At 45.7% G+C, this 24,582-nt stretch overlaps 3 protein-coding genes across 4 annotated transcripts in view; 1 reads left to right on the forward strand and 2 right to left on the reverse strand.

Annotated features, from left to right (window-relative positions):
• Positions 1-18,703, reverse strand: part of LOC122488509 (GTPase IMAP family member 1-like) — a 66,927-nt gene extending 48,224 nt beyond the window's left edge. The window contains exon 1 of the mRNA XM_043589887.1: positions 18,648-18,703. The gene's annotated coding sequence lies outside the window, so the exon portion shown is untranslated. The remainder of the gene's footprint in view (positions 1-18,647) is intronic.
• The window catches only part of LOC122488504 (GTPase IMAP family member 8-like), a 97,780-nt gene that overhangs the window by 30,012 nt on the left and 43,186 nt on the right, over positions 1-24,582 (forward strand). The gene's annotated exons all lie outside the window — the stretch shown is intronic.
• On the reverse strand, positions 13,449-18,747 carry LOC122488511 (GTPase IMAP family member 1-like). Of its 2 annotated transcripts, XM_043589893.1 has the most exons (4): positions 18,648-18,745; positions 18,420-18,467; positions 15,776-15,824; positions 13,449-14,556 (listed from the first exon to the last, which is right to left on the reverse strand). In XM_043589893.1, the coding sequence occupies exons 3-4, from the start codon at positions 15,816-15,818 to the stop codon at positions 13,685-13,687; spliced, it is 915 nt and encodes a 304-aa protein (XP_043445828.1). In that variant the 5' UTR covers positions 15,819-15,824; positions 18,420-18,467; positions 18,648-18,745; the 3' UTR covers positions 13,449-13,684. The 2 variants fall into 2 exon arrangements, with proteins under 2 accessions (XP_043445828.1, XP_043445827.1); XM_043589892.1 differs by lacking the exon at positions 18,420-18,467 and having other exon boundaries at positions 18,648-18,747.

The raw sequence follows: 24,582 nt of genomic DNA on the forward strand, positions 1-24,582 counted from the left end.
CTTCAATACCCATCACCGACCCTCCCCTCCCTCCCACACCCCATCAACCCTCAGTTTGTTCTCAGTTTTTAAGAGTCTCTTATGCTTTGGCTCTCTCCCACTCTAACCTCTTTTTTTTCCTTCCCCTCCCCCATGGGTTTCTGTTAAGTTTCTCAGGATCCACATAAGAGTGAAAACATATGGTATCTGCCTTTCTCTGTATGGCTTATTTCACTTAGCATCACACTCTCCAGTTCCATCCACATTGCTACACAGGGCCAGATTTCATTCTTTCTCATTAGTGTGCACATTTTCTTAAGCACCAATTCTCTGATACAGATTTGTGAGAAAGGACAATGAGACAGGGAGATTTTAATTCTATTTTTAATTCCTCTTGAGTTAATAGTTGCTTTTGTAGGAAAAATGCTTTGGGCAGGCTTATGGAAATGAGTCCCTTAGACTTTAAGTCAATTGCTTCTTGTGGAGCAGTGTGGAATACACGGGGAACAGCCTACGTAGCAAAATTAAACATAGACGCTGCACAGCTACCTCGTTCTCACCCTCATGGTGAATTCCCTTAACAATCTTCCAACCAAATTTTCATACAATTCTTCATGCTTCTTCATTCCTCCATGAACTGAGGAAAAGACAATATACCTCTTGCTTTCTGAACCTGGAGAGGTGGAATCTGGGACACATGTCTCATTGGTTTATTCTTTCTTCCTCTCTGTTTTCTTTCCCCTAGAAGAAGACAGAGTGTTCTCAGCTTCTATTTTCTGGATATCTACTATATAAAATTCTATTTTGCAGCAAGGAGCCCTGGGCTTTGTCATGAAAATTGGACAAGTGATAGACTATAGGCAATCCCTTGTAAAGAAACACCAACACCCCGGATTACAAGGCTGTCATGTTTTCACAAATCCTGTTTTCACTTCATCTCTGATAGTGCTTTTGACTTCTACCACGTATGTTTGATTCTTATGGTTTTCATCTGTCTGTTGAAATTTCCCCATCTTTTATTTCATGTTGTCCAGTTTTTCTTCAGTCCTTGTTGTTATTTTAAAATCCCTGTTCAGGGGCGCCTGGGTGGCGCAGTCGGTTAAGCGTCCGACTTCAGCCAGGTCATGATCTCGCGGTCCGTGAGTTCGAGCCCCGCGTCGGGCTCTGGGCTGATGGCTCGGAGCCTGGAGCCTGTTTCTGATTCTGTGTCTCCCTCTCTCTGCCCCTCCCCTGTTCATGCTCTGTCTCTCTCTGTCCCAAAAATAAATAAACGTTGAAAAAAAATTAAAAAATAAAATAAAATAAAATAAAATAAAATAAAATAAAATCCCTGTTCAGTTTCTGGACTTTTTGTGAGTCTACCCTGTTGATTGTGTTTTATTTTTGTTCTCCTGCTTTTAAAACAAGTGTCATAATTTTATTAAATTGTAGACATAGGAGGAAAGGAGCAAATGAAATAAATAATATTGATGCCTAGATACAGAATTCCTTGTCCTCCATCAGGCTGTTAGGGTGGGATTTGAGTCAGCCCACAGGGAATTGGACTGGATGGGATTGTTGCTACAATTATCGATGGAGCAGCTAAGGCCCCATATTTCTCTAGGGTGCCTTGAGCTTAGTGTGGGCACTCAGATGGCATGTGGTTTTACTCAGTGTTCTCATCCCGTTTACCTTCAGCTTCCAGTCATCCCTACAAACTCTGCTTCCCAGAGTCTCTCCAGGCCCGTGATGGATGGCTGGTGCTTATCAATCATTGCTCCTATGGCGTGTGGGGGCAGGGCAGCACATATGTCTGTTGTGGTCCAGCCTGAGTCTTATGCATGGCCTGTGCACCTGGGCCTGGGGATGTGGACTTTCTCAGTAGGTCTGACTGTACTAGGGTTCTCAAGAGAAACAGAAACAGGTGGAAAGATATCAATATCTATACCTACCTATCTCTCTCTCTCTCTCTCTCTCTCTCAATGGATGTAGATATATATCTATATCTAGAGATATTGGTATCTTTCCACATTTGCACTTTGTAACTGGCATCTAATCATATCCTACCTTATACTTCAACTAGCTCCCAGGAATATACACACAATGATGTGCAGTATTTATTATTGTGAATAATACCTGTGGAGTATGTATGAGTGTGAAATGTACCTGTTTATGAAATCTTTTTTTTTTAATTCATGAGTATTTACTATTACTAAAAGTTTCCTCTTGGATTTGATGATTCTGTATCACAGTTTTATTGAATTCAACCTACAAATTGGTTTCATCATATTATTTCATCATACACGAAAGCTATCAAGATGAACATTAATGTGATCATGTCAATAAAGAAACGGAACCCCTTTCGGCCCCACCTCTTGGAGCAGGTGCATAGGGGATGGCTCTGAGACAGACACAAGTCCGGGGCCACGTGCCACACCCTGCTCTCTCCGCTACTCCTTCTAACACGCCCTCGCCATGTCCCAAGTAGAGCTTTTTTACCCGTGGACGTCAAAGCCTTCCTTTGATTCGAGCATACATTTCCGTATGAGAATTTAAAACCCATAATACTTATATTTATTTTAACTTCCCATTTCTACATGCAAACAAGACAGAAACAAACAACAGTTGGAGGGCGTGTGTGGACACGTGGTCACGAGACAACGTGAAATGAAAGAATGACGGGTTAAAGTCAGCCCCACAGTGCGTGCTCATGCACACGCCGCCCTGGAGGCAGAGCTGGGGACAGCGGCCGTCCCCCCAACCCCGGCCCCCTCCCTGTTGCCCAGCGGGTTCCCGAGTTGCAGGGTTACAGAAGGGATTCCCCCCTTGCTCAGAGCCCCCGTGTGAGCCCCGCAGGGCTGCTGAGGACCCTAAAGACGGAGATTAATGGCGGTCTTCTGCCCAGCGGCACTTCACCGAGCCCAGCTCACTGCAAGGGCCACCAGGGCCCTCAGGCCTCCTGACCACAGCTCACCACAACCCCGAAGTCCAACCTGCATCTCCCACTCTGGCGCCCCAGGAACTAGTGGCATGGCGGGCCCTTCTAATCCACGTGGAACTGGGATGGCACTAGGGGGTCCCCCACCTTCTCCACGTGGAGCTGCACCCACCTCCCGCCAACACCACCTTCCTTCCAGACCCTGAACCCTGGGCCAGGTGAGTAGGTGCCTCCTGTTGCATCCACACCTCCGGACTAGGGCATGGCTGATTTGAAGTGAGGAGCCAACTTCCTTGAAAGTGTTTTGTCACATTCTGACAGAGCAATAAGGAAACCCTATGGGTTTGGTTACACAACCTAAGGATGGCATCTGATTTTCTAATGATGTGGCGGTCAAGCACTTTCATGGACTGGCCTACCCCCATTAAACTCCATGGTACCACCATAGCAGTGGAATGTCGGGCGTCTGAGGCTTTCCACCAGTGCACCTGTGGCTCCCTCTTTCTCCATTGTGTGAGACGACCTCTGGGTTTTGCTTTGTTTTGTTTTGTTTGTTTGTTTTGTTTTTTTTGCATAGTAATCCATTTGAGAAGCACAATGAAGACATTCCCCAAATTTCGACTTCACTTTGGAAAGACATCAACCATAATAAATGCTAGAAACTTGGGAACTGTGTTATTTTCAGTATAGTTATTTCTCTTTTTTGGCAGTAAATTATTGTAAAGGAAATAAACCGATGTATCAGAAGTAAACATTAATATGTCTGACCGTGACATCACTTTCATGGGTGATAATAAAACATCCAAGGGTCACAAAGGGCCAGATCTAGCCGGGTATAAGAACTAGGACAGTATTAAGGAGGGTCAGTGTCTGCTTTGGTCTGAATGTTTGTGTCCCCCAACAGGTTTTATATATTGAAAATTTCGTGCCCAAGAGGATGGTTTCAGGAGCTGGGACCTTTGGGAGGTGAGTCAGTCAAGAGGGTAGATCCCATATGACTGAGAATTGTGCCCTTCTACAAGAGGCCCCAGAAAGCTGACTCATCCCTTCCACCATGTGAGGACACAGCCAGATGTCAGCAGTCCGCAACCCAGAGAGGTCTCTCACCAGATCCTGACTGAAATCACATCTCCATCTTGGACCTCCAACCTCTAGGACCTTGGGGAAAATTCTTCTCCTATTTAGAAGTGGCCCAGTCTGTGCTTTTTTAAATTTTATTTCTTATTTTTTTAATATGAAATTTATTGTCAAATTAGTTTCCATACAACACCCGGTGCTCATCCCAACACGTGCCCTCCTCAGTGCCCATCACCCCTTGCGTCCCTCCCACCCCACATCAACCCTCAGTTTATTGTCAGTTTTTAAGAGTCTCTATTGGTTTGGCTCCCTCCCTCTCTAACGTTTGTTTTTTCGTTCCCCTCCCCCATGGTCATCTGTTAAGTTTCTCAGGATCCACATAAGAGTGAAAACATATGGTAACTGTCTTTCTCTGTATGACTTATTTCACTTAGCATAACACTCTCCAGTTCCATCCGCGTTGCTACAAAAGGCCATGTTTCATTCTTTCTCATTGCCAAGTAGTATTCCATTGTGTATATGAGACACAATTTCTTTATCCATTCATCAGCTGATGGATTTTTAGGCTCTTTCCATAATTTGGCTATTGTTGAGAGTGCTGCTATAAACATTGTGGTACAAGTGCCGCTATGCATCAGCACTCCTGTACCCCTTGGGTAAATTTCTAGCAGTGCTATTGCTGGGTCACAGGGTAGTTCTATTTTTAATTTTTTGAGGAACCTCCACAGTTTTCCGGAGCAGCTGCACCAGTTTGCGTTCCCACCAACAGTGCAAGAGGGTTCCCGTTTCTCCACATCCTCTCCAGCATCTATAGTCTCCTGATTTGTTCATTTTAGCGACTATGACTGGCGTGAGGTGGTATCTCAGTGTGGTTTTTTTTTCAATATATGAACTTTATTGTCAAATTGGTTTCCATACAACACCCAGTGCTCATCCCAAAACGTGCCCTCCTGAATACCCATCACCCACCCTCCCCTCCCTCCCACCCCCCATCAACCCTCAGTTTGTTCTCAGTTTTTAACAGTCTCTTATGCTTTGGCTCTCTCCCACTCTAACCTCTTTTTTTTTTCCCTTCCCCTCCCCCATGGGTTTCTGTTAAGTTTCTCAAGATCCACATAAGAGTGAAACCATATGGTATCTGTCTTTCTCTGTATGGCTTATTTCACTTAGCATCACACTCTCCAGTTCCATCCACGTTGCTACAAAAGGCCATATTTCATTCTTTCTCATTGCCACGTAGTATTCCATTGTGTATATAAACCACAATTTCTTTATCCATTCATCAGTTGATGGACATTTAGGCTCTTTCCACAATTTGGCTATTGTTGAGAGTGCTGCTATAAACATTGGGGTACAAGTGCCCCTATGCATCAGTATTCCTGTATCCCTTGGGTATATTCCCAGCAGTGCTATTGCTGGGTCATAGGGTAGGTCTATTTTTAATTTTCTGAGGAACCTCCACACTGCTTTCCAGAGCAGCTGCACGAATTTGAATTCCCACCAACAGTGCAAGAGGGTTCCCGTTTCTCCACATCCTCTCCAGCATCTATAGTCTCCTGATTTGTTCATTTTGGCCACTCTGACTGGCGTGAGGTGATATCTGAGTGTGGTTTTGATTTGTATTTCCCTGATAAGGAGCGACGCTGAACATCTTTTCATGTGCCTGTTGGCCATCCGGATGTCTTCTTTAGAGAAGTGTCTATTCATGTTTTCTGCCCATTTCTTCACTGGGTTATTTGTTTTTCGGGTGTGGAGTTTGGTGAGCTCTTTATAGATTTTGGATACTAGCCCTTTGTCTCATATGTCATTTGCAAATATCTTTTCCCATTCCGTTGGTTGCCTTTTAGTTTTGTTGGTTGTTTCCTTTGCTGTGCAGAAGCTTTTTATCTTCATAAGGTCCCAGTAATTCATTTTGCTTTTAATTCCCTTGCCTTTGGGGATGTGTCAAGTAAGATATTGCTACGGCTGAGGTCAGAGAGGTCTTTTCCTGCTTTCTCCTCTAGGGTTTTGATGGTTTCCTGTCTCACATTCAGGTCCTTTATCCATTTTGAGTTTATTTTTGTGAATGGTGTGAGAAAGTGGTCTAGTTTCAACCTTCTGCATGTTGCTGTCCAGTTCTCCCAGCACCATTTGTTAAAGAGACTGTCTTTTTTTCCATTGGATGTTCTTTCCTGCTTTGTCAAAGATTTGTTGGCCATAGGTTTGTGGGTCTAGCTCTGGGGTTTCTATTCTATTCCATTGGTCTATGTGTCTGTTTTTGTGCCAATACCATGCTGTCTTGATGATTACAGGTTTGTAGTAGAGGCTAAAGTCTGGGATTGTGATGCCTCCTGCTTTGGTCTTCTTCTTCAAAATTACTTTGGCTATTTGGGGCCTTTTGTGGTTCCATATGAATTTTAGGATTGCTTGTTCTAGTTTCGAGAAGAATGCTGGTGCAATTTTGATTGGGATTGCATTGAATGTGTAGATAGCTTTGGGTAGTATTGACATTTTGACAATATTTATTCTTCCAATCCTTGAGCAGGGAATGTCTTTCCATTTCGTTGTATCTTCTTCAACTACTTTCATAAGCTTTCTATAGTTTTCAGCATACAGATCTTTTACATCTTTGGTTAGATTTATTCCTAGGTATTTTATGCTTCTTGGTGCAATTGTGAATGGGATCAGTTTCTTTATTTGTCTTTCTGTTGCTTCATTGTTAGTGTATAAGAATGCAACTGATTTCTGTACATTGATTTTGTATCCTGCAACTTTGCTGAATTCATGTATCAGTTCTAGCAGACTTTTGGTGGAGTCTATCGGATTTTCCATGTATAATATCATGTCATCTACAAAAAGTGAAAGCTTGACTTCATCTTTGCCAGTTTTGATGCCTTTGATTTCCTTTTGTTGTTTGATTGCTGATGCTAGAACTTCCAACACTATGTTAAACAACAGCAGTGAGAGTGGACATCCTTGTTCTGATCCTGATCTCAATCCCTCAGAAATACAAGCAATACAAGAAATACAAGCAATACAAACAATACAACCAATACAAACAATACAAGCAATACAAGCGGTAAGATGGCGGCATAGGAGGATGCTGGCCTCACCGTGCATCCTGCTGATCACTTAGATTCCACCTACACCTGCCTAAATAACCCAGAAAACCGCCAGAGGATTAGCAGAATGGAGTCTCCAGAGGGAAGTGCAGACGAGAGGCCCACGGAAGAGGGTAGGAAGGGCGTCGAGGCGGTGCACGCTCCAAGGACTGGCAGGAGGGAGCCGGGGCGGAGGGGCAGCCTGCCGGCCAAGCAGAGCCCCCGAGTCTGGCTGGCAAAAGCATAGGGGCTGGACAGACTGTGTTTCGACAACAAGCGCATGTTAGCGTCTGGGAGGTCATAAGTTAACAGCTCTGCTCGGAAAGCGGGAAGGCTGGAGGACAAAGGGAGGGAGAGCTGCTGAGCCCCCAGACAGATGACAGAGCTCAGTTTGGTGGGGAACAAAGGCACTCGCCAGCGCCATCTCCCTCGCCCATCCCCCAGCCAAAATCCCAAAGGGAACCAGTTCCTGCCAGGGAACTTGCTCGCTCCGCGCAAACACCCAACTCTGTGCTTCTGCGGAGCCAAACCTCTGGCAGCAGATATGACTCCCTCGCGCTGCCACAGGGCCTCTCCTGAAGTGTATCACCTAAGGAGAAGCGAGCTAAGCCTGCCCCTCCTGCCCCCGTGCACCTTGCCTACCCACCCCAGCTAATACGACAGATCCCCAGCACCACAAGCCTGGCAGTGTGCAAGTAGCCCAGACGGGCCACACCACCCACAGTGAATCCCGCCCCTAGGAGAGGGGACAAGAAGGCACACACCAGTCTGACTGTGGCCCCAGTGGTGGGCTGGGGGCAGACATCAGGTTGGACTGCGGCCCTGCCCACCAACTCCAGTTATACACCACAGCACAGGGGAAGTGCCCTGCAGGTCCACACCACTCCAGGGACTATCCAAAATGACCAAATGGAAGAATTCCCCTCAGAAGAATCTCCAGGAAATAACAACAGCTAATGAACTGATCAAAAAGGATTTAAATAATATAACAGAAAGTGAATTTAGAATAATAGTCATAAAATTAATCGCTGGGCTTGAAAACAGTATAGAGGACAGCAGAGAATCTCTTGCTACAGAGATCAAGGGACTGTCTATGGCCATACCACCCTGAACGCGCCCGATCTCATCTGATCTCAGAGATCAAGGGACTAAGGAACAGTCATGAGGAGCTGAAAAACGCTTTAAACAAAATGCAAAACAAAATGGAAACCACCACGGCTCGGATTGAAGAGGCAGAGGAGAGAATAGGTGAACTAGAAGATAAAGTTATGGAAAAAGAGGAAGCTGAGAAAAAGAGAGATAAAAAAAATCCAGGAGTATGAGGGGAAAATTAGAGAACTAAGTGATACACTAAAAAGAAATAATATACGCATAATTGGTATCCCAGAGGAGGAAGAGAGAGGGAAAGGTGCTGAAGGGGTACTTGAAGAAATAATAGCTGAGAACTTCCCTGAACTGGGGAAGGAAAAAGGCATTGAAATCCAAGAGGCACAGAGAACTCCCTTCAGAAGTAACTTGAATCGATCTTCTGCACGACATATCATAGTCAAACTGGCAAAATACAAGGATAAAGAGAAAATTCTGAAAGCAGCAAGGGATAAACGTGCCCTCACATATAAAGGGAGACCTATAAGACTCGTGACTGATCTCTCTTTTGAAACTTGGCAGGCCAGAAAGGATTGGCACGAGATCTTTCAGTGTGCTAAACAGAAAAAATATGCAGCCAAGAATCCTTTATCCAGCAAGTCTGTCATTTAGAATAGAAGGAGAGATAAAGGTCTTCCCAAACAAACAAAAACTGAAGGAATTTGTCACCACTAAACCAGCCCTACAAGAGATCCTAAGGGGGATCCTGTGAGACAAAGTACCAGAGACATCACTACAAGCATAAAACATACAGACATCACAATGACTCTAAACCCGTATCTTTCTATAATAACACTGAATGTAAATGGATTAAATGCGCCAACCAAAAGACATAGGGTATCAGAATGGATAAAAAAACAAGACCCATCGATTTGCTGTCTACAAGAGACTCATTTTAGACCTGAGGACACCTTTAGATTGAGAGTGAGGGGATGGAGAACTATTTATCATGCTACTGGAAGCCAAAAGAAAGCTGGAGTAGCCATACTTATATCAGACAAACTAGACTTTAAATTAAAGGCTGTAACAAGAGATGAAGAAGGGCATTATATAATAATTACAGGGTCTATCCATCAGGAAGAGCTAACAATTATAAATGTCTATGCGCCGAATACTGGAGGCCCCAAATATATAAAACAATTACTCATAAACATAAGCAACCTTATTGATAAGAATGTGGTAATTGCAGGGGACTTTAACACTCCACTTACAGAAATGGATAGATCATCTAGACACACGGTCAATAAAGAAACAAGGGCCCTGAATGATACATTGGATCAGATGGACTTGACAGATATATTTAGAACTCTGCATCCCAAAGCAACAGAATATACTTTCTTCTCGAGTGCACATGGAACATTCTCCAAGATAGATCATATACTGGGTCACAAAACAGCCCTTCATAAGTTTACAAGAATTGAAATTATACCATGCATACTTTCAGACCACAATGCTATGAAGCTTGAAATCAACCACAGGAAAAAGTCTGGAAAACCTCCAAAAGCATGGAGGTTAAACAACACCCTACTAAAGAATGAGTGGGTCAACCAGGCAATTAGAGAAGAAATTAAAAAATATATGGAAACAAACGAAAATGAAAATACAACAATCCAAACACTTTGGGATGCAGCAAAGGCAGTCCTGAGAGGAAAATACATCGCAATCCAGGCCTATCTCAAGAAACAAGAAAAATCCCAAATACAAAATCTAACAGCACACCTAAAGGAACTAGAAGCAGAACAGCAAAGGCAGCCTAAACCCAGCAGAAGAAGAGAAATAATAAAGATCAGAGCAGAAATAAACAATATAGAATCTAAAAAAACGGTAGAGCAGATCAACAAAACCAAGAGTTGGTTTTTTGAAAAAATAAACAAAATTGATAAACCTCTAGCCAGGCTTCTCAAAAAGAAAAGGGAGATGACCCAAATAGATAAAATCATGAATGAAAATGGAATTATTACAACCAATCCCTCAGAGATACAAACAATTATCAGGGAATACTATGAAAAATTATATGCCAACAAATTGGACAATCTGGAAGAAATGGACAAATTCCTAAACACCCACACTCTTCCAAAACTCAATCAGGAGGAAAGAGAAAGCTTGAACAGACCCATAACCAGCGAAGAAATTGAATCGGTTATCAAAAATCTCCCAACAGAGCCAAAGCATAAGAGACTGTTAAAAACTGAGAACAAACTGAGGGTTGATGGGGGGTGGGAGGGAGGAGAGGGTGGGTGATGGGTATTCAGGAAGGCACGTTTTGGGATGAGCACTGGGTGTTGTATTGAAACCAATTTGACAATAAATTTCATATATTGAAAAAAAAAAAAACCTCCCAACAAATACGAGTCCAGGACCAGATGGCTTCCCAGGGGAGTTCTACCAGACGTTTAAAGAGAGATAATACCTATCCTTCTCAAGCTATTCCAAGAAATAGAAAGGGAAGGAAAGCTTCCAGACTCATTCTATGAAGCCAGTATTACTTTGATTCCTAAACAGACAGAGACCCAGTAAAAAAAGAGAATTACAGGCCAATATCCCTGATGAATATGGATGCAAAAATTCTCAATAAGATACTAGCAAATCAAATTCAAGAGCATATAAAAAGAATTATTCACCATGATCAAGTGGGATTCATTCCTGGGATGCAGGGCTGGTTCAACATTCGCAAATCAATCAACGTGATACATCACATAATAAAAAAAAAAGAGAAGAACCCTATGATCCTGTCAATCCATGCAGAAAAGGCCTTTGACAAAATCCAGCACCCTTTCTTTATAAAAACCCTTGAGAAAGTCGGGATAGAAGGAACATACTTACACATCATAAAAGCCATTTATGAAAAGCCCACAGCTAACATCATCCTCAATGGGGAAAAACTGAGAGCTTTTTCCCTGAGATCAGGAACACGACAGGGATGCCCACTCTCACCGCTGTTGTTTAACATAGTATCTCAGTGTGGTTTGATCTGTATTTCCCTGATGAGGAGTGATGTTGAGCATCTTTTCATGTGCCTGTTGGCCATCTGGATGTCTTCTTTAGAGAAGTGTCTATTCATGTTTTCTGCCCATTTCTTCACTGGATTATTTGTTTTTCAGGTGTGGAGCTTGGTGAGTTCTTTATAGATTTTGGATACTAGCCCTTTGTCTCATATGTCATTTGCAAACATCGTTTCCCATTCTGTTGGTTGCCTTTTAGTTTTGTTGCTTGTTTCCTTTGCAGTGCAGAAGCTTTTTATCTTCATGAGGCCCCAAAAGTTCATTTTTGCTTTTAATTCCCTTGCCTTTGGAGATGTGTCACGTAAGAAATTGCTGCGGCTGAGGTCAGAGAGGTTATTTCCTGCTTTCTCCTCTAGGGTTTTGATGGTTTCCTGTCTCACATTCTGGTCATTTATCCATTTTGAGTTATTTTTGTGAATGCTGTAAGAAAGTGGTCTCGTTTCATTCTTCCGCATGTTGCTGTCCAGATCTCCCAGCATCATTTGTTAAAGAGACTTTTTTTCCATTGGATATTCTTTCCTGCTTTGTCAAAGATTAGTTGGCCATACTTTTGTGGGTCCAATTCTGGAGTCTCTATTCTATTCGATTGGTCTATGTGTCTATTTTTGTGTCAATACCATGCTGTCTTGATGACTACAGCTTTGTAGTAGAGGCTAAAGTCTGGAATTGTGATGCCTCCTGCTTTGGTCTTCTTCAATATTACTTTGGCTATTCAGTGTGTTTTGTGGTTCCCACAAATTTTAGGATTGCTTGTTCTAGCTTCAAGAAGAATACTGGTGCAATTTTGATTGGGATTGCATTGAATGTGTAGATAGCCTTGGGTAGTATTAACATTTTAACAATATTTACTCTTCCGTTCCATGAGCATGGAATGTTTTCCATTTCTTTGTATCTTCTTCAATTTCCTTCATAAGCTTTCTATAGTTTTCAGCGTCCAGATCTTTTACATCTTTGGTTAGTTTTATTCCTAGGTATTTTATGCTTCTTGGTGCAATTGTGAATGGGACCAGTTTATTTGTCTTTCTGTGGCTCCATTATTGGTGTATAAGAACGCAACTGATTTCTGTACATTGATTTTGTATCCTGAGACTTTGCTCAATTCATGTATCAGTTCTAGCAGATTTTTGGTGGAACCTATCGGGTTTTCCATGTATAATATCATGTCATCTGCAAAAAGTGAAAGCTTGACTTCATCTTTGCCAGTTTTGATGCCTTTGATTTCCTTTTGTTGTCTGATTGCTGATGCTAGAACTTCCAACACCATGGTAAACACAGCAGTGAGAGTGGACATCCCTGTCGTGATCCTGATCTCAATCCCTCAGAAATACAAGCAATTCTCAGGGAATACCATGAAAAATTATATAACAACAAATTGGACAACCTGGAAGAAATGGACAAATTCCTAAGCACCCACACACTTCCAAAACTCAAATGGGAAGAAATAAAAAATCCGATCAGTTATCAAAAATCTCCCAACAACTAAGAGTCCTGTACCACATGGCTTCCCTGGGGAATTCTACCAGACATTTAAAGCAGAGATAATACCTATCCTTCTCAAGCTGTTCCAAAAAATAGAAGGGGAAGGAAAACTTCTAGACTCATCCTATGAAGCCAGCATTAGTTTGATTCCTAAACCAGACAGACACCCAGCTAAAAAAAGAGAACTACAGGCCAATATCCCTGATGAATATGGATGCAAAAATTCTCAGTAAGATACTAGCAAGTCAAATTCAACAGCATATAAAAAGAGTTATTTACCATTTTCAAGTGGGATTCATTTCTGGGCTGCAGGGCTGGTGCAACATATGCAAATCAATCAGTGTGCTACATCACATTAAGAAAAGAAAAGAAAAGAAAAGAAAAGAAAAGAAAAGAAAAGAACCATGTGATCCTGTCAATGCAGAAAAACCATTTGACAAAATTCAGCATCCTTTCTTAAAAAAAACCCTGGAGAAAGTTGGGATAGAAGGAACATACTTAAACACCATAAAGGCCATTTATGAAAAGCTCACAGCTAATATCATCCTCAATGGGGAAAAACTGAGAGCTTTCCCCTTTGTTTTTTTTTAATAGCAACTCAGGCGGACTAAGACAGTGTCTACGTTTTGATAAATGCTCTCACACACACAAAAAAATGTTTGTTTCCCTTTGCCATGAATCCACTTTCTATATAAAACACTACCAGTCAATGCACTATTTTTTCAAGAAGGAAAAATACATCCAAACTACTAAAATGAATTAAGGACATTTGAAAGTTAACCACATTTATTTGAATAGTGTACATATAGTCAAAAGTGACATTTGAATGCTAAAAGTGAACCTGAGCCTTTGCAAAGTCGATACAGTGTCCAAGGCATCCTGAGTCATTAAGACTCCCAGTCTGAAACTCCAGGTTTCCTTTGAAATTGGGTTTAAGTTCCCCTCAGCGCCTTGACCCAGCCCCTTTACCCTCCAGGCTCCCCGCATTTGGAAGGGCAGCGCCTTCAATCTGGGCCTGGAGCCCGCCACTGGAGAAGCAGCAGGACAAATAACAGTGCGCCCCCCAGCAGCAGGAGCGCCAGCGGCCATCCCCGCCTCGTGGCCTCCAGCCAGCGCCGCCCCCGCCCCCACTCCCGCCTCCACCCCCGCCCCAGACCGCGTGCCGCCAGCCGCGCGGCCACCAGGCGGAGCGTGTCCTCGGGACGCGCGTGGCGCCGGGCCCACGCCAGGCCGTACACGTCGTCGGTGAAGGGCGCGCCGTCGTGCTCCAGCGCCAGCCGCTCCACCAGCGCCAGCAGCTCGCCCACCTGCGCATCGCGCTCGGCGCCCTCCGCCCGGTTGTCCAGGGCGCACACGCGGCCGCCGCACTCGGCCACCAGGGCCCGCAGCGCGCGGTTGTCGGTGGCGCGCACGTAGTCGTGCAGCGAGCCCCCCTCCAGGTCCTCCTGGCGCGTGAAGACGAGCACGGCGCGCGCCAGGACGCCGGCGCCGAACAGCTCGCGGACGCCGCGCGCCGCCTCCTCGTCCTGGGCGGTGAAGCGGCCCAGCTGCGTGACCAGCAGCAGCGCGTGCGGCCCGGGCGCCGAGAGCAGGTAGCAGCTGGCCCGCTCGGTGCAGTCCGGGTCCGCGTGCCGGCCTTGGGCGGTGAAGAGGTCGGGGGTGTCGGTGACCTCCACGCGCCACCTGGCCCAGCTGCGGCTCCCCAGGGCGCAGCTTCTGGTCACCGGGGTGGCCGCGAGCCTGGACGGGAAGAGCCTGTGGCCCAGGATGCTGTTGCCCGTGGCGCTCTTGCCCACTCCGGTCCTGCCGGCCAGGGTGAGCCTGAGCCTGAGCTCCTGCGCGAGCGGCTGCTGCTGGTAGTCCGGGTCCTGGGAACCTGTGAGGACAGAGTAGGCTTGGGCCGCCGGCCTGAGAGCGCGCATCTCGCTCCACCGGGGCTACGGGGTGCCTCCTGAACGGAGGAGGGCACCGACGCCTCCCGCTTCTGCTTGTCCAACCAGGCCTTTCCCAGGCGCTCTGGTTAGAGCTTGTGCGACTCCGGGGGCATCTTTAGCCACCTTTCTTCCATCTTTGGCTCCAGTGCGTGCACCTGCCCCCAGTCCATGCTCCGGCACCGGGTGCACACTGCCCTGGAGGGTCCCCCTCGAAGGTCGCAGGCCATGACTTCAGCTGACATTGCCTCTGGTCGTCCGCACCTTGCAGAGCTGCTCCGTGCTCGACGACTTCCCAGGCCTCTGCCAGACTGCTCCCAGGGGCCATCCCAGCGAGGAGATGCGGGAGGGCATAGAAGGCCTGGGAGGCCGGGGAGTCCCAGACACCCCGGGTTGGAATCACAGCCCCGCATGTGCCAGCTGTGGAACCTTGGGCCAATTTAGTCTAAGCATTCAACGTCTTCTGCATAATGGGAGGGGTGAGAGTTGTGTCCCTCAGGGTATTAGGTGACAGGATCTCTTTGCTTCTTCCCTTCCTCCACTTCCCCTCCTCCTCCCTCTTCTCTCTAGGAAACCTGCTTCCAGTAAGACACAGTTAACCCTCCATCCTTGTTCACGGACACAGTCTACCTGGTAAACCGTGTTCCCTCCAGTCCGTGATCTCAACCTTCCACATCTTCTGTGGGGATCGGAGTAGATGTACTATCCTCATTGTACCCTGTGGGACCCAAGGCACAGTCTGGTCAAGGCACTTAATATCCTACAGTAGGGCAGGGGCAGAGGTCCAGCAAAAATACAAAGCTGGAGCTCTAGCTGTTTCACCCCAGCATGGGGACATGTCTGGGATTTGTCTCTGTTCAGTCTTTTTTTTTTTTTAATGTTTATTTATTTTTGAGAGAGACAGAGACAGAATGCGAGTGGGTTGGGACAGAGAGAGAGGGAGACGAATCTGACACAGGCTCCAGGCTGTGAGCTGTCAGCACAGAGCCCAACGTGGGGCTCGAACTCACGAGCTGCAAGATCATGACCTGAGCTGAAGTCAGACGCTCAACCGACTGAGCCACGCAGGTGCCCCAATGTCTCTGTTCAGTCTTGAGTTAGCCCATGGCCTTGGGACCCAGAGCTGACGCCTAGGGGCATGTACACCCTGAGATCAGTTCTTACCGTAGGCATTTTCTTCATCTCTGGCCATCTTGCGTCCTCCCATGCCCACCTGAAAGATTTCCAAACACAACCTGTTAGTTCCTTCATTCCTTCAATCATTCATTCGTTTATCGAATAGGTATAACTACCTAAGGTGGCTCAGGCAAGGTCCAAAGAACTGGTGACATCCCAATAAAAAGGTCATGCTTCCTGCCCTCCTCTGAACATCAGAATTTGGGGAAGAACCCTGGAAGGACCTGGTTGGTATTGGAACCAAACTGTGAGAACCTTTGGTGAGCCTCGTTTGTCCTTTCAGGGACCCTGAATGCAAATGACAGAGGGGAAGTGATAACCTGTCCTCTGTGTCAGTGAGTGAGCCTTAGCTGAGAATTTCCCAGGTAATTTATGTCAGTGGCATTAACTGTAGGCACAAAGTTTTCCCAGAAGAGTCCACAGCCAGGGGAGACTTTGGAAAACTGTGAGAATCAGAAATTCTGCTCAGTGACTTAGGGAACCACCTTAGGGCGGTTGGCCGGGGATGGGCAGGGGTGGGGGTGGGGGGACAAGAAGAGAGTTTGCAGTTTGCTTTTGAAAATTGGGAAAGATACTTATCTCCCATGCTTATCTGAAGAACCTGTGATCTGCTCTCCGAAGACCAAAGAATTTGGCTTGTGTCATTTGTGTAAATATGACCTGTGTGCTGGAGAGATGGGACACTCCCTTCTGGCTCCTGGTGTTCCTGCCCCAAGTCTGAGGCCTCTGAAACCTAGCGATGACCGCAAGTCCGGCAGGATTTACTACAGCTAGCCACTCAGTGATGGAGTCTGCTTGATCTCAGGAGGACCTGGTCACCAGGGCGCAGCTCTGCTCTGTCTGCTTCACCAGCCCTGTGTCCCACTCACTCCCCTTCTGGGTCAGCTGCTCCGCAGAGGACAGGTTTCAGGGCCTTTCCAGCCCACCTGTGCGCTCACCCCCATGACCATTCCTTCTCTCCCACGTTTCTGTCTGAGTCCTGTCTGTGCTCCGCCATCCATTTCAAATGCTACCTCTTCATGGCAACACATGGCTACTGCTGTGTCCCATGGGCAACACACAAGGACAAGCAAAGGGAAGGGTTGATTGATAACTTGTCTCTGACCCGTTAGATGACAGGTTTGTCTTCTGCGTAACGCCCCTTTCGGCTCCCCAAAGCCCTTGGTAAATTTGATCCCACAGGCCTCAGGTGAGTAGTGATCTTGTGTGTAAAAATTAGCAAACTCCCATAACTGACTGCACAGCAGAACTGAAGAAACAGCCGGAAGATTCAGTGCAAAGAACAAGAATTTAGCTAAAGCAAGACGTCCTTATCGATGACGGAACTGACCAAGTGTGCTCTAGGAAATCCACTGGACTCCTGGCCACTATGGGACTTCCCAAAGGTTTGCGATGGTTTGGGATGGGATTTGAAAAATTCTTCCAGAGTTTCTGAGAGCTGACACCTGGGATTTAGAGGCTTGGAGTCACTGACTGATGTAGAACATGGAGACTCCTAGCATCTTAACTGCAATTGGATATTAGTAGTCCCCTGCTTCCTGAACCTGCTGTCTTTTGGGAGTATCTATGGGAGTCTTTAAAATGTATGTTTCACATTTTGTTTCATAGATCTGTACTTTAATAAGAAAAAGGGGGTTCCTTTGTGACTCAGTCTGTTAAGTGTCTGACTCTTAATTTTGGTTCAGCTCATGATCTCATGGTTTGTGGGTTTGAGTCCCTCATCAGGCTCTGTGCTGATAGCACAGAGCCTGCTTCGGATTATCTCTCCTTCGTCTTCATGTGTGCCTCCCTGCTCACATGTCTGTCTCAAAAATAAACAAATATATAAATAAATAAATAAATAAATAAATAAATAAATAAATAAATAATAAATAAACGTTAAAAAAAACGGTATCTCTCGCCCCTCCTCCTGAGGGATTTTTTTTATTAAAAAAATTTTTTTTTTACTGTTACTTATTTTTTTGAGAGACGGTGAGACAGAGCTCGAGCAGGGGAGCTTCAGAGAGAGAGGGAGACAAAGAATCCAAAGCAGGCTCCAGGCATTGAACTGACAGCACAGAATCCATCCCAGGGCTCAAAGCTTAATGGACCAAGCCACTGAGGCACCCTCCCCAACCCCCTGAGTGATTCTAATGCATCGGGTCGCTGCTTTGAGTTTCTGAGCCATTCATCCTGTCCAAGCCCTTCATGTATAGCCAGTGTGTGGGGATGAAGAGGGCTCCAGCCCATAGAGCCCTGGGCAGCTTGGGCGGGGGAAGGGATGTGCAAGGACACACAAGCATGTGTACTGCAGAGGTCTGAAGACCATGTTCATAACTGTTGCTGGCTGCTGCAAGTCCCTGGGGGTGCACAGGGCTGAAGAGGTGGAGGGTGTGATTGGGGTTCGGCTCACAGACACGATTTCCACTCTGCGATGTGTTCTGAGGTTAGACTCACTTGTTTGTCCTCAGAAATGTCTCTCTCCTTGGCTGCACATGCCCTCAGGGGGAGTGTCTGCAGCCTTCTCCAGCGTGCTCAGCCCTGACAGTGCTTCTAGCAAACACCTTTCTGACCAGGGTGAGGAGCAGGGCAGGACGAAGTATGTAGTCCTAAGTAAAAGTGTGTGCACTCCACGGCTGGAGAAGATGCCTACATTTCTTCTTCACTTGCTTGTTCTGAAACTCAGAGCTCCCTGAAAAGCCTGCAAGAGTGAAGTCATTCTTTCTAGATCCTGCTCCCCTTCCTGGGAGGTAGTAGAATGCAGGTGCCCACTCAGTGAGCTGCAACCAGGCCCTGAATTCCTTAGAGCCCCCCTACCCCCTCCCACTTCCTCCACTCCCCTCTGTCCCAGGTGGCTCCCTTCCTCCCCGTGTGTGCTCACCTTCCAGCAGAAGTGGTGACAGGCTCTGCTGTTGGCTGCAGAAACCCGTGACCTGGTGCTGTGCCTTGGGTTGTGAGTACAGAGGCTGATCCTGCCAGCAAAGCACAGGGAGGAAGTCTCAGAGCCCAGGGAGGGAGGGCCCAGTGGTGCCGATTTAAAGGGACAGGACATGGGCCAGGTGGGCCAGCGAGTGGTGCCTTTGTGTTGTTTCCACTGCACAACCCACCTGTGCTGCTGGGACTGTGCTGATCCTTTCCTAAGGTCGCTGTGGCACCACATCTTGTTCACGGGAGGGGCTGTAACCTCAGTGAAAGGCAGTTTAGACTTCTGAGGCCTGTTCTCAGTTTTGGCCTCTGCCCACTACCCTTATCTCCAGTTGCCTTTTGCTTTTTGGGTGTTTTCCTGTAAAATTGCCTCTTGAGAATCTCCTTCCCCAGGAATCAAGGAGGAATCCTTGACTGGACATCAGTGTGGACAGGGCCACCAATGTGGTCCTATCTGCCAGTCTCCTCATTCCTAAAGACAAAGAGGTCTTTTGAGCTATTAAAGATCAGACAGCAGGAAGAGGATGTAATTTTCATAGGAGACTTAGTTTAGCCCCAAGTTGGTATCTCTGACCCAAGTGTCTGTTTCTCCTGTCAGGAGGTCATGAGAGAGGAAAATAGCCATGAGTAAAATAGCCAGACAATTTGGGGAGAGAAGGCTACAACAGCAAATGGTGCTGTGTGCCCTGGACCTGGTTTGTTCTGGAATCATCTCTGCGAGCTTGCCTAACTCACTTACAGTTTCTGGAGTCACCTCTCCCCGTGTGTAGTGAGGGCTTTCAGTTAACCTGAAGCTAATGCTCTGGGGCCTGATTTTTAGCCAGTCTTGCCAGTTCGTTCTCTCTAGTGAAGATACCTAACCCATGGCCCTCCACCTTATCCCCCCACACCCTATCCAGCTTTATTGAGATATAATTGAAATGTAACACTGTAATTTTAAAGGGTGCAATGTGTTGATTTGATACACTCTATATTGCAAAATAATTGCCACCATAGTATTAATAGCTAACACCTGCATCACATCACATATTTACCATTACTCTTCTTTTGAGTGAGAACATTTAAGATCATCTACTCTCTTAGTAACACTTAAGGTATGATACACTGGGATGAGACATAATCACTGTGCTGTACATTAGATCCCCAGAACGTATTCATCTTATAACTGGAACTTTGTACTCTTTGACCAATGTCTCCCCATCCCCCCATCCCCCAACCCCTTGTCACCACTGTTCTACTCTCCATTTCTATCAGTTTGGCTTTTTAAAATTCCACATAAAATGATATCATACAGTGTTTGTTTTTCTCTGTTCGACCTGTTTCGCTTACAATAATGCCCTCAAGTTCAACCCTGTTGTTGCAAATGACAAGATGTTCCTCTTTCTTTTCACAGAACAATATATATATACCCATAGATGGACCCTTAGGTTGCTTCCACATCTTGGGTATTGTGAGCAATGCTGTAGGGAGCTTGTGAGTGCAGATCTTTCTTTGAGATCTTGCTTGCATTTCTTTTGGATAAATACCCAGAAGTGGGATTGCCGGATCAAATGTAATTCTACCTATAATTTTTGGAGGACCATCCATACTGTTTTCCACAGTGGCTGCACCAATTTGCGTCCCATGCACAGAGCACAAGGCTTCCCTTTTCTCCACATCCTCCCTAATACTTGTTACCTCTTGTCTTCTTGATGATGGCTGTTCTAACAGGTGTGAGGGGAAACCTCATTGTGGTTTTGATTTGCGTTTCCACCGATGATGGTGATACTGAGGACATCTTCATGCACCTATGTGCCACCTGGATGTCCACTTTGGGAAAATGCCTGTTTAGTTCCTCTGTCCTTTTTATAATACTTTTTTTTTTTCAACGTTTTTTATTTTATTTTTGGGACAGAGAGAGACAGAGCATGAACGGGGGAGGGGCAGAGAGAGAGGGAGACACAGAATTCGAAACAGGCTCCAGGCTCTGAGCCATCAGCCCAGAGCCCGACGCGGGGCTCGAACTCACAGACCGCGAGATCGTGACCTGGCTGAAGTCGGACGCTTAACCGACTGCGCCACCCAGGCGCCCCTCCTCTGTCCTTTTTAAATGAATTGCTCGGGTGTTGCTTAATTATATGAATCCTGTATGTATTTTGGGTATTAACCCTTTATCAAATATACGATTTGCAAATACTTTCTCCCATTTAATCGGGTGCCTTTTTGTATTGTTGATGATTTCCTTTGCCAGGCAGAAGTTTATTAGTTTGATGTAATCTCACTTGTTCATTTTATCTGTCGCTGTCTTTGCTTTTGTGGTCAAATCCAAAAAATTATTGCCAAGACTGATGTAAAGGAGCTTACCCCCTGTTATACTCTAGGATTTCAAGTCTTTGAGATTTATTGAGGCCCATTTTATGGCCTATTGGTCATATTTAGGAGAACGTTCTCTGTGTACCTGAACAGAATGCGTAATCTACTTCGTTGGGTAAAGTGCTCTAGTGTTAGATCTAGTTGGTTTATCTGTGGGTCACATCTCTTTCTGTTTTGACCTTCTGACTTCTGATTAGCTGTGGTATGCATTGGTCAGCATTGACATTGAAGTCTACAGCTTGTTGTTGAATTCTCTATTTCTCCTTGACGCCTGTTATTTTTTGCTTCCTGTGTTTTGGGGCTCAATTGTGAAGTTCATGTGTGTTTATAATTATTACATTTTCAAAATCACTGAATATTTGTTCTAGCCATTCAAATCTATCATTGAGCTCCACTAGTAAAATTTTCATTTCAGTCATACTTTTCTGCTGCAGAATTTCTATTTTGGTGTTTAAAAAAGCAATTTCTGTATCCTTATGGACACACAGACAGCAGCAAATCAAGGCCTAGAAAGGCAGAAAGGGAATAGTATCCAGATTCACTACACCATGTTCCCTAAAATACCCAGTTTTTAACAAGAACTGTAAGATGTACAACGAAACAGGAAGGTGTGACCCATATACTGGAAAAACTCAGGCCACAGGAATTGCCTGGCAGAGGCCCTGGTTGTTGGATTCAAAGACAGGGCTTCCAAAGAGCAGTTCTAGGCATGTTGAAAGAACTGAAGGAAATCAGTGTGAAAACTCCCACCACTGGTACCATACGTGATGAAAGGCTGAGAGCTTTGCCCCTGTGATCAGAGATAAGACAAGGATATCTGCTCTGGTGGCTTCAATTCAACTTTGTGCAGGAGGTTTGCATGTTTGGCTGGACTCTCCTGGTGAAGTCTGCTTCCCCTGCAGGGTGAAACCTCTGGTGTCTCTCCTCAGAGGGTGCAGCTTGGGCCTGCAGAGTCCCGGGAGGTGACAGTTGTCTTAGCTTCAGTGTGTGCGTCTTTCCCTAACCACTCTGTCTGTCTGTACTATACCCAGTGGTTAAACCTACTGACCACCAGCTGATTCTTCCCAAGATACTGTTCTCTTGCTGGAAGGCTGAGGAGAAAGGGAGCCCCACCTTCTTGGCCACACCTCCCAGAATGCAGTTTCCTTCCAGAGGAGGTGAGTGTGTGTTGGAAGGGTGGAAGCATCTTATGGTGAACGTCACAGACTCACTGTTCTTACTAGTATTTAGTAGATTTTTTTTTTGAAATAGGTCTTTCTTTGTTTGCTGAATGATCTTAGAACAACATTAAGAGACTTTAATATATTTTTCAAAATATATACGTTGCACCACTTATGGCTGTCCCACCAGTACTAGGTCTGTAGAGTTCCTCCAGGGCATATGGAAGCCTGTCCTAGTTTTGGGTCAAACTCTGGCCACAGGCCAACTCCCCTCTTCTTCCTTCCTGCTGGCTGCCTGGAGTTTGCCTCATTTTGTCTTCCCCTTCAGGTGTCTTAGTATAGTTAAATGAAACACCGTCAAAAGGGAGCTAGGCAGCAGTTACCAACGTCTTACCGACAGACGTTTTTATACGGAGTCCCGCTGTCCTACTAACTACAGATATGGTGAACTTGCAAGGGTGAGAGAGACGCTGGCCTCTCCCTGTATTTCCAAAGAGTCGTTTTATTCTTTCACAGCTTGGACATGAGTCATTTCAGTGCAACTTTCACATTCTATATCTTCCTGATAAATAAATAATAGTCAAAATAATAAGGCTGCTCGGCTGTTTGTTAGCTATTTATGTTTTGAGTGAAAATTTTTTAAAACTTGGGGGGACCTGGGAGGCTCATTTGGTTGAACATCCAACTCATGGTTTCACCTCAGAACGATGATCTCACGGTTCTTGAATCAAGCCCTATGTCAGGCTCTGTGCTGGCAGGGAGTGTGCTTGGGATCCTCTGTCTTCCTCTTTATCTGTCCTTCCCCTCCTCACTCTCTCTCTCTCTCAAAATTAACGAATAAACTTTCATCAATCAATCAATCAATCAATCATTCAATGAACAAACAACCAGTAGAAAAATTGGTCAAAATTTTGGAAGATAGCAGCATCCGTGTGCACCTGTTCTAATAAAGAGCAGAACTGACTTGTTCAGCCCACGTCAGGGTCAAAAGATCTAGCTGCTGTGCTTGCTTTGAACGGGCCAAGGTGGGAGATTCCCAGGAAGACGTCCACCTCATCCTCAGGCCAGCACCAGCCTGGGGAGAGATGGGAAAAATATCCTGTGCAGAGGCCAGTGAGACCTCCATGGTGGGGTTCTTCCTTGGCCCAGCCTTCCTGCCCCAGTCCCTTTTGAGCACAAGAGCAGCCACAAGTGAGAAGACATGAACCTGTGACCTTGCCTTTGTGGCCTGATGAGGAAGACAGACTCGGGAGAGGTGAGGCAGGAAATTGCTGGGGCTGAAGTAAGATGTATGTTTTTCTGTGCATGAGTGAATTTACGAGAAATCACACTGTTGCCCATTTCTTGAAAATGCAAGGGACTGTGGGAAACAGTAACAGAAAAAAATGTGCCATAAATGTAACAGTCTTTCCTTTATCCCTCGTTAAAGATTTATTTACCATGTTTATCATTTGTAATAAAGCACTCGAGACACTCCACAAAGATGAGAGTGAAGCAATAAAAGATGTCAAGTTGAAACCAAAAGAAAGAAATGAAGGTAACAGCAGAAACCATGCCAACTTTGTTCTAAATCCCAGAGAGGGCAGATCAGTGAATGCTGTCGGCTGGTCCTGGCAGCCTGTGAGTTCTTTCCCTGACCCCGATTCTCCCAAGCCGCCTCTTCCACCACTGGTACCGAGGAATGGCTAAGAATCCAGGGGCCATCCAAGCAAAGGCTGTGGGGTTTGGAGGGTGGGACTGGAAAGTCTAGGCGGATGAGTGAGGTAGGATGCTGTGTGTGTGTGTAGAGTAGCAGAGAACTTTGGGAAAAACATGCCTGTGCCTTTGCTTCTTGTGTTCATGGCTTTTGGTGCTGGCTGGTAAATAAAGGTGAGGTCCATGACCATCTGTAGGTGTCCATTACTCTGATCGCCCAGGAATGCCAAAGCCCTGGGGAAGAAGGCCCATACTTGTATTCACACCTGGGACCTCCAGCCAGGAGTCCTGGGACTGGGCACTCCTGAGGGTCTCCTTTGGGGGCCACAGGCCCCTGTTCCCCCAGGAGATTTATACCTACAGCCAACCAACACCTGAGAAGTTGTGTGGGTACATGGGCCCAGGCTCATGAATCATGCGGGAGGGAGAGTCTTGGGATTCGTCCTCATTGGGAGAGGCCCAGATAGTCTCGCATGGTGCTATTCTGTAGGAGGCATCGAATTGAGACAATCTAGGACTTCTTATCCGCAAAGATACTGGGGCATAAGGGGATTGTGGTTTTTTGGGGTCTGTTTGTGTTTGGGTTTTCTCCGAGCCATAGATCTTGATCGTGGCAGAATCAGGCCCACACACTTTTCCACTGGCTGATTTTCATATATTAAGGAGACATTTTTGCTGATTAAG

The sequence above is a fragment of the Prionailurus bengalensis genome, chromosome A2, assembly GCF_016509475.1.
Source record: "Prionailurus bengalensis isolate Pbe53 chromosome A2, Fcat_Pben_1.1_paternal_pri, whole genome shotgun sequence".
NCBI lineage: Eukaryota > Metazoa > Chordata > Mammalia > Carnivora > Felidae > Prionailurus > Prionailurus bengalensis.

Bases quoted from the DNA above. Each gene is read 5' to 3' on its own strand.
- LOC122488511 (XM_043589892.1), bottom strand. From the start codon at position 15,818: ATGGGAGGACGCAAGATGGCCAGAGATGAAGAAAATGCCTACG. The intron at 14,557-15,775 runs GTAAGAACTGAT...CTGTCCTCACAG, and splicing joins AGATGAAGAAAATGCCTACG to GTTCCCAGGACCCGGACTAC.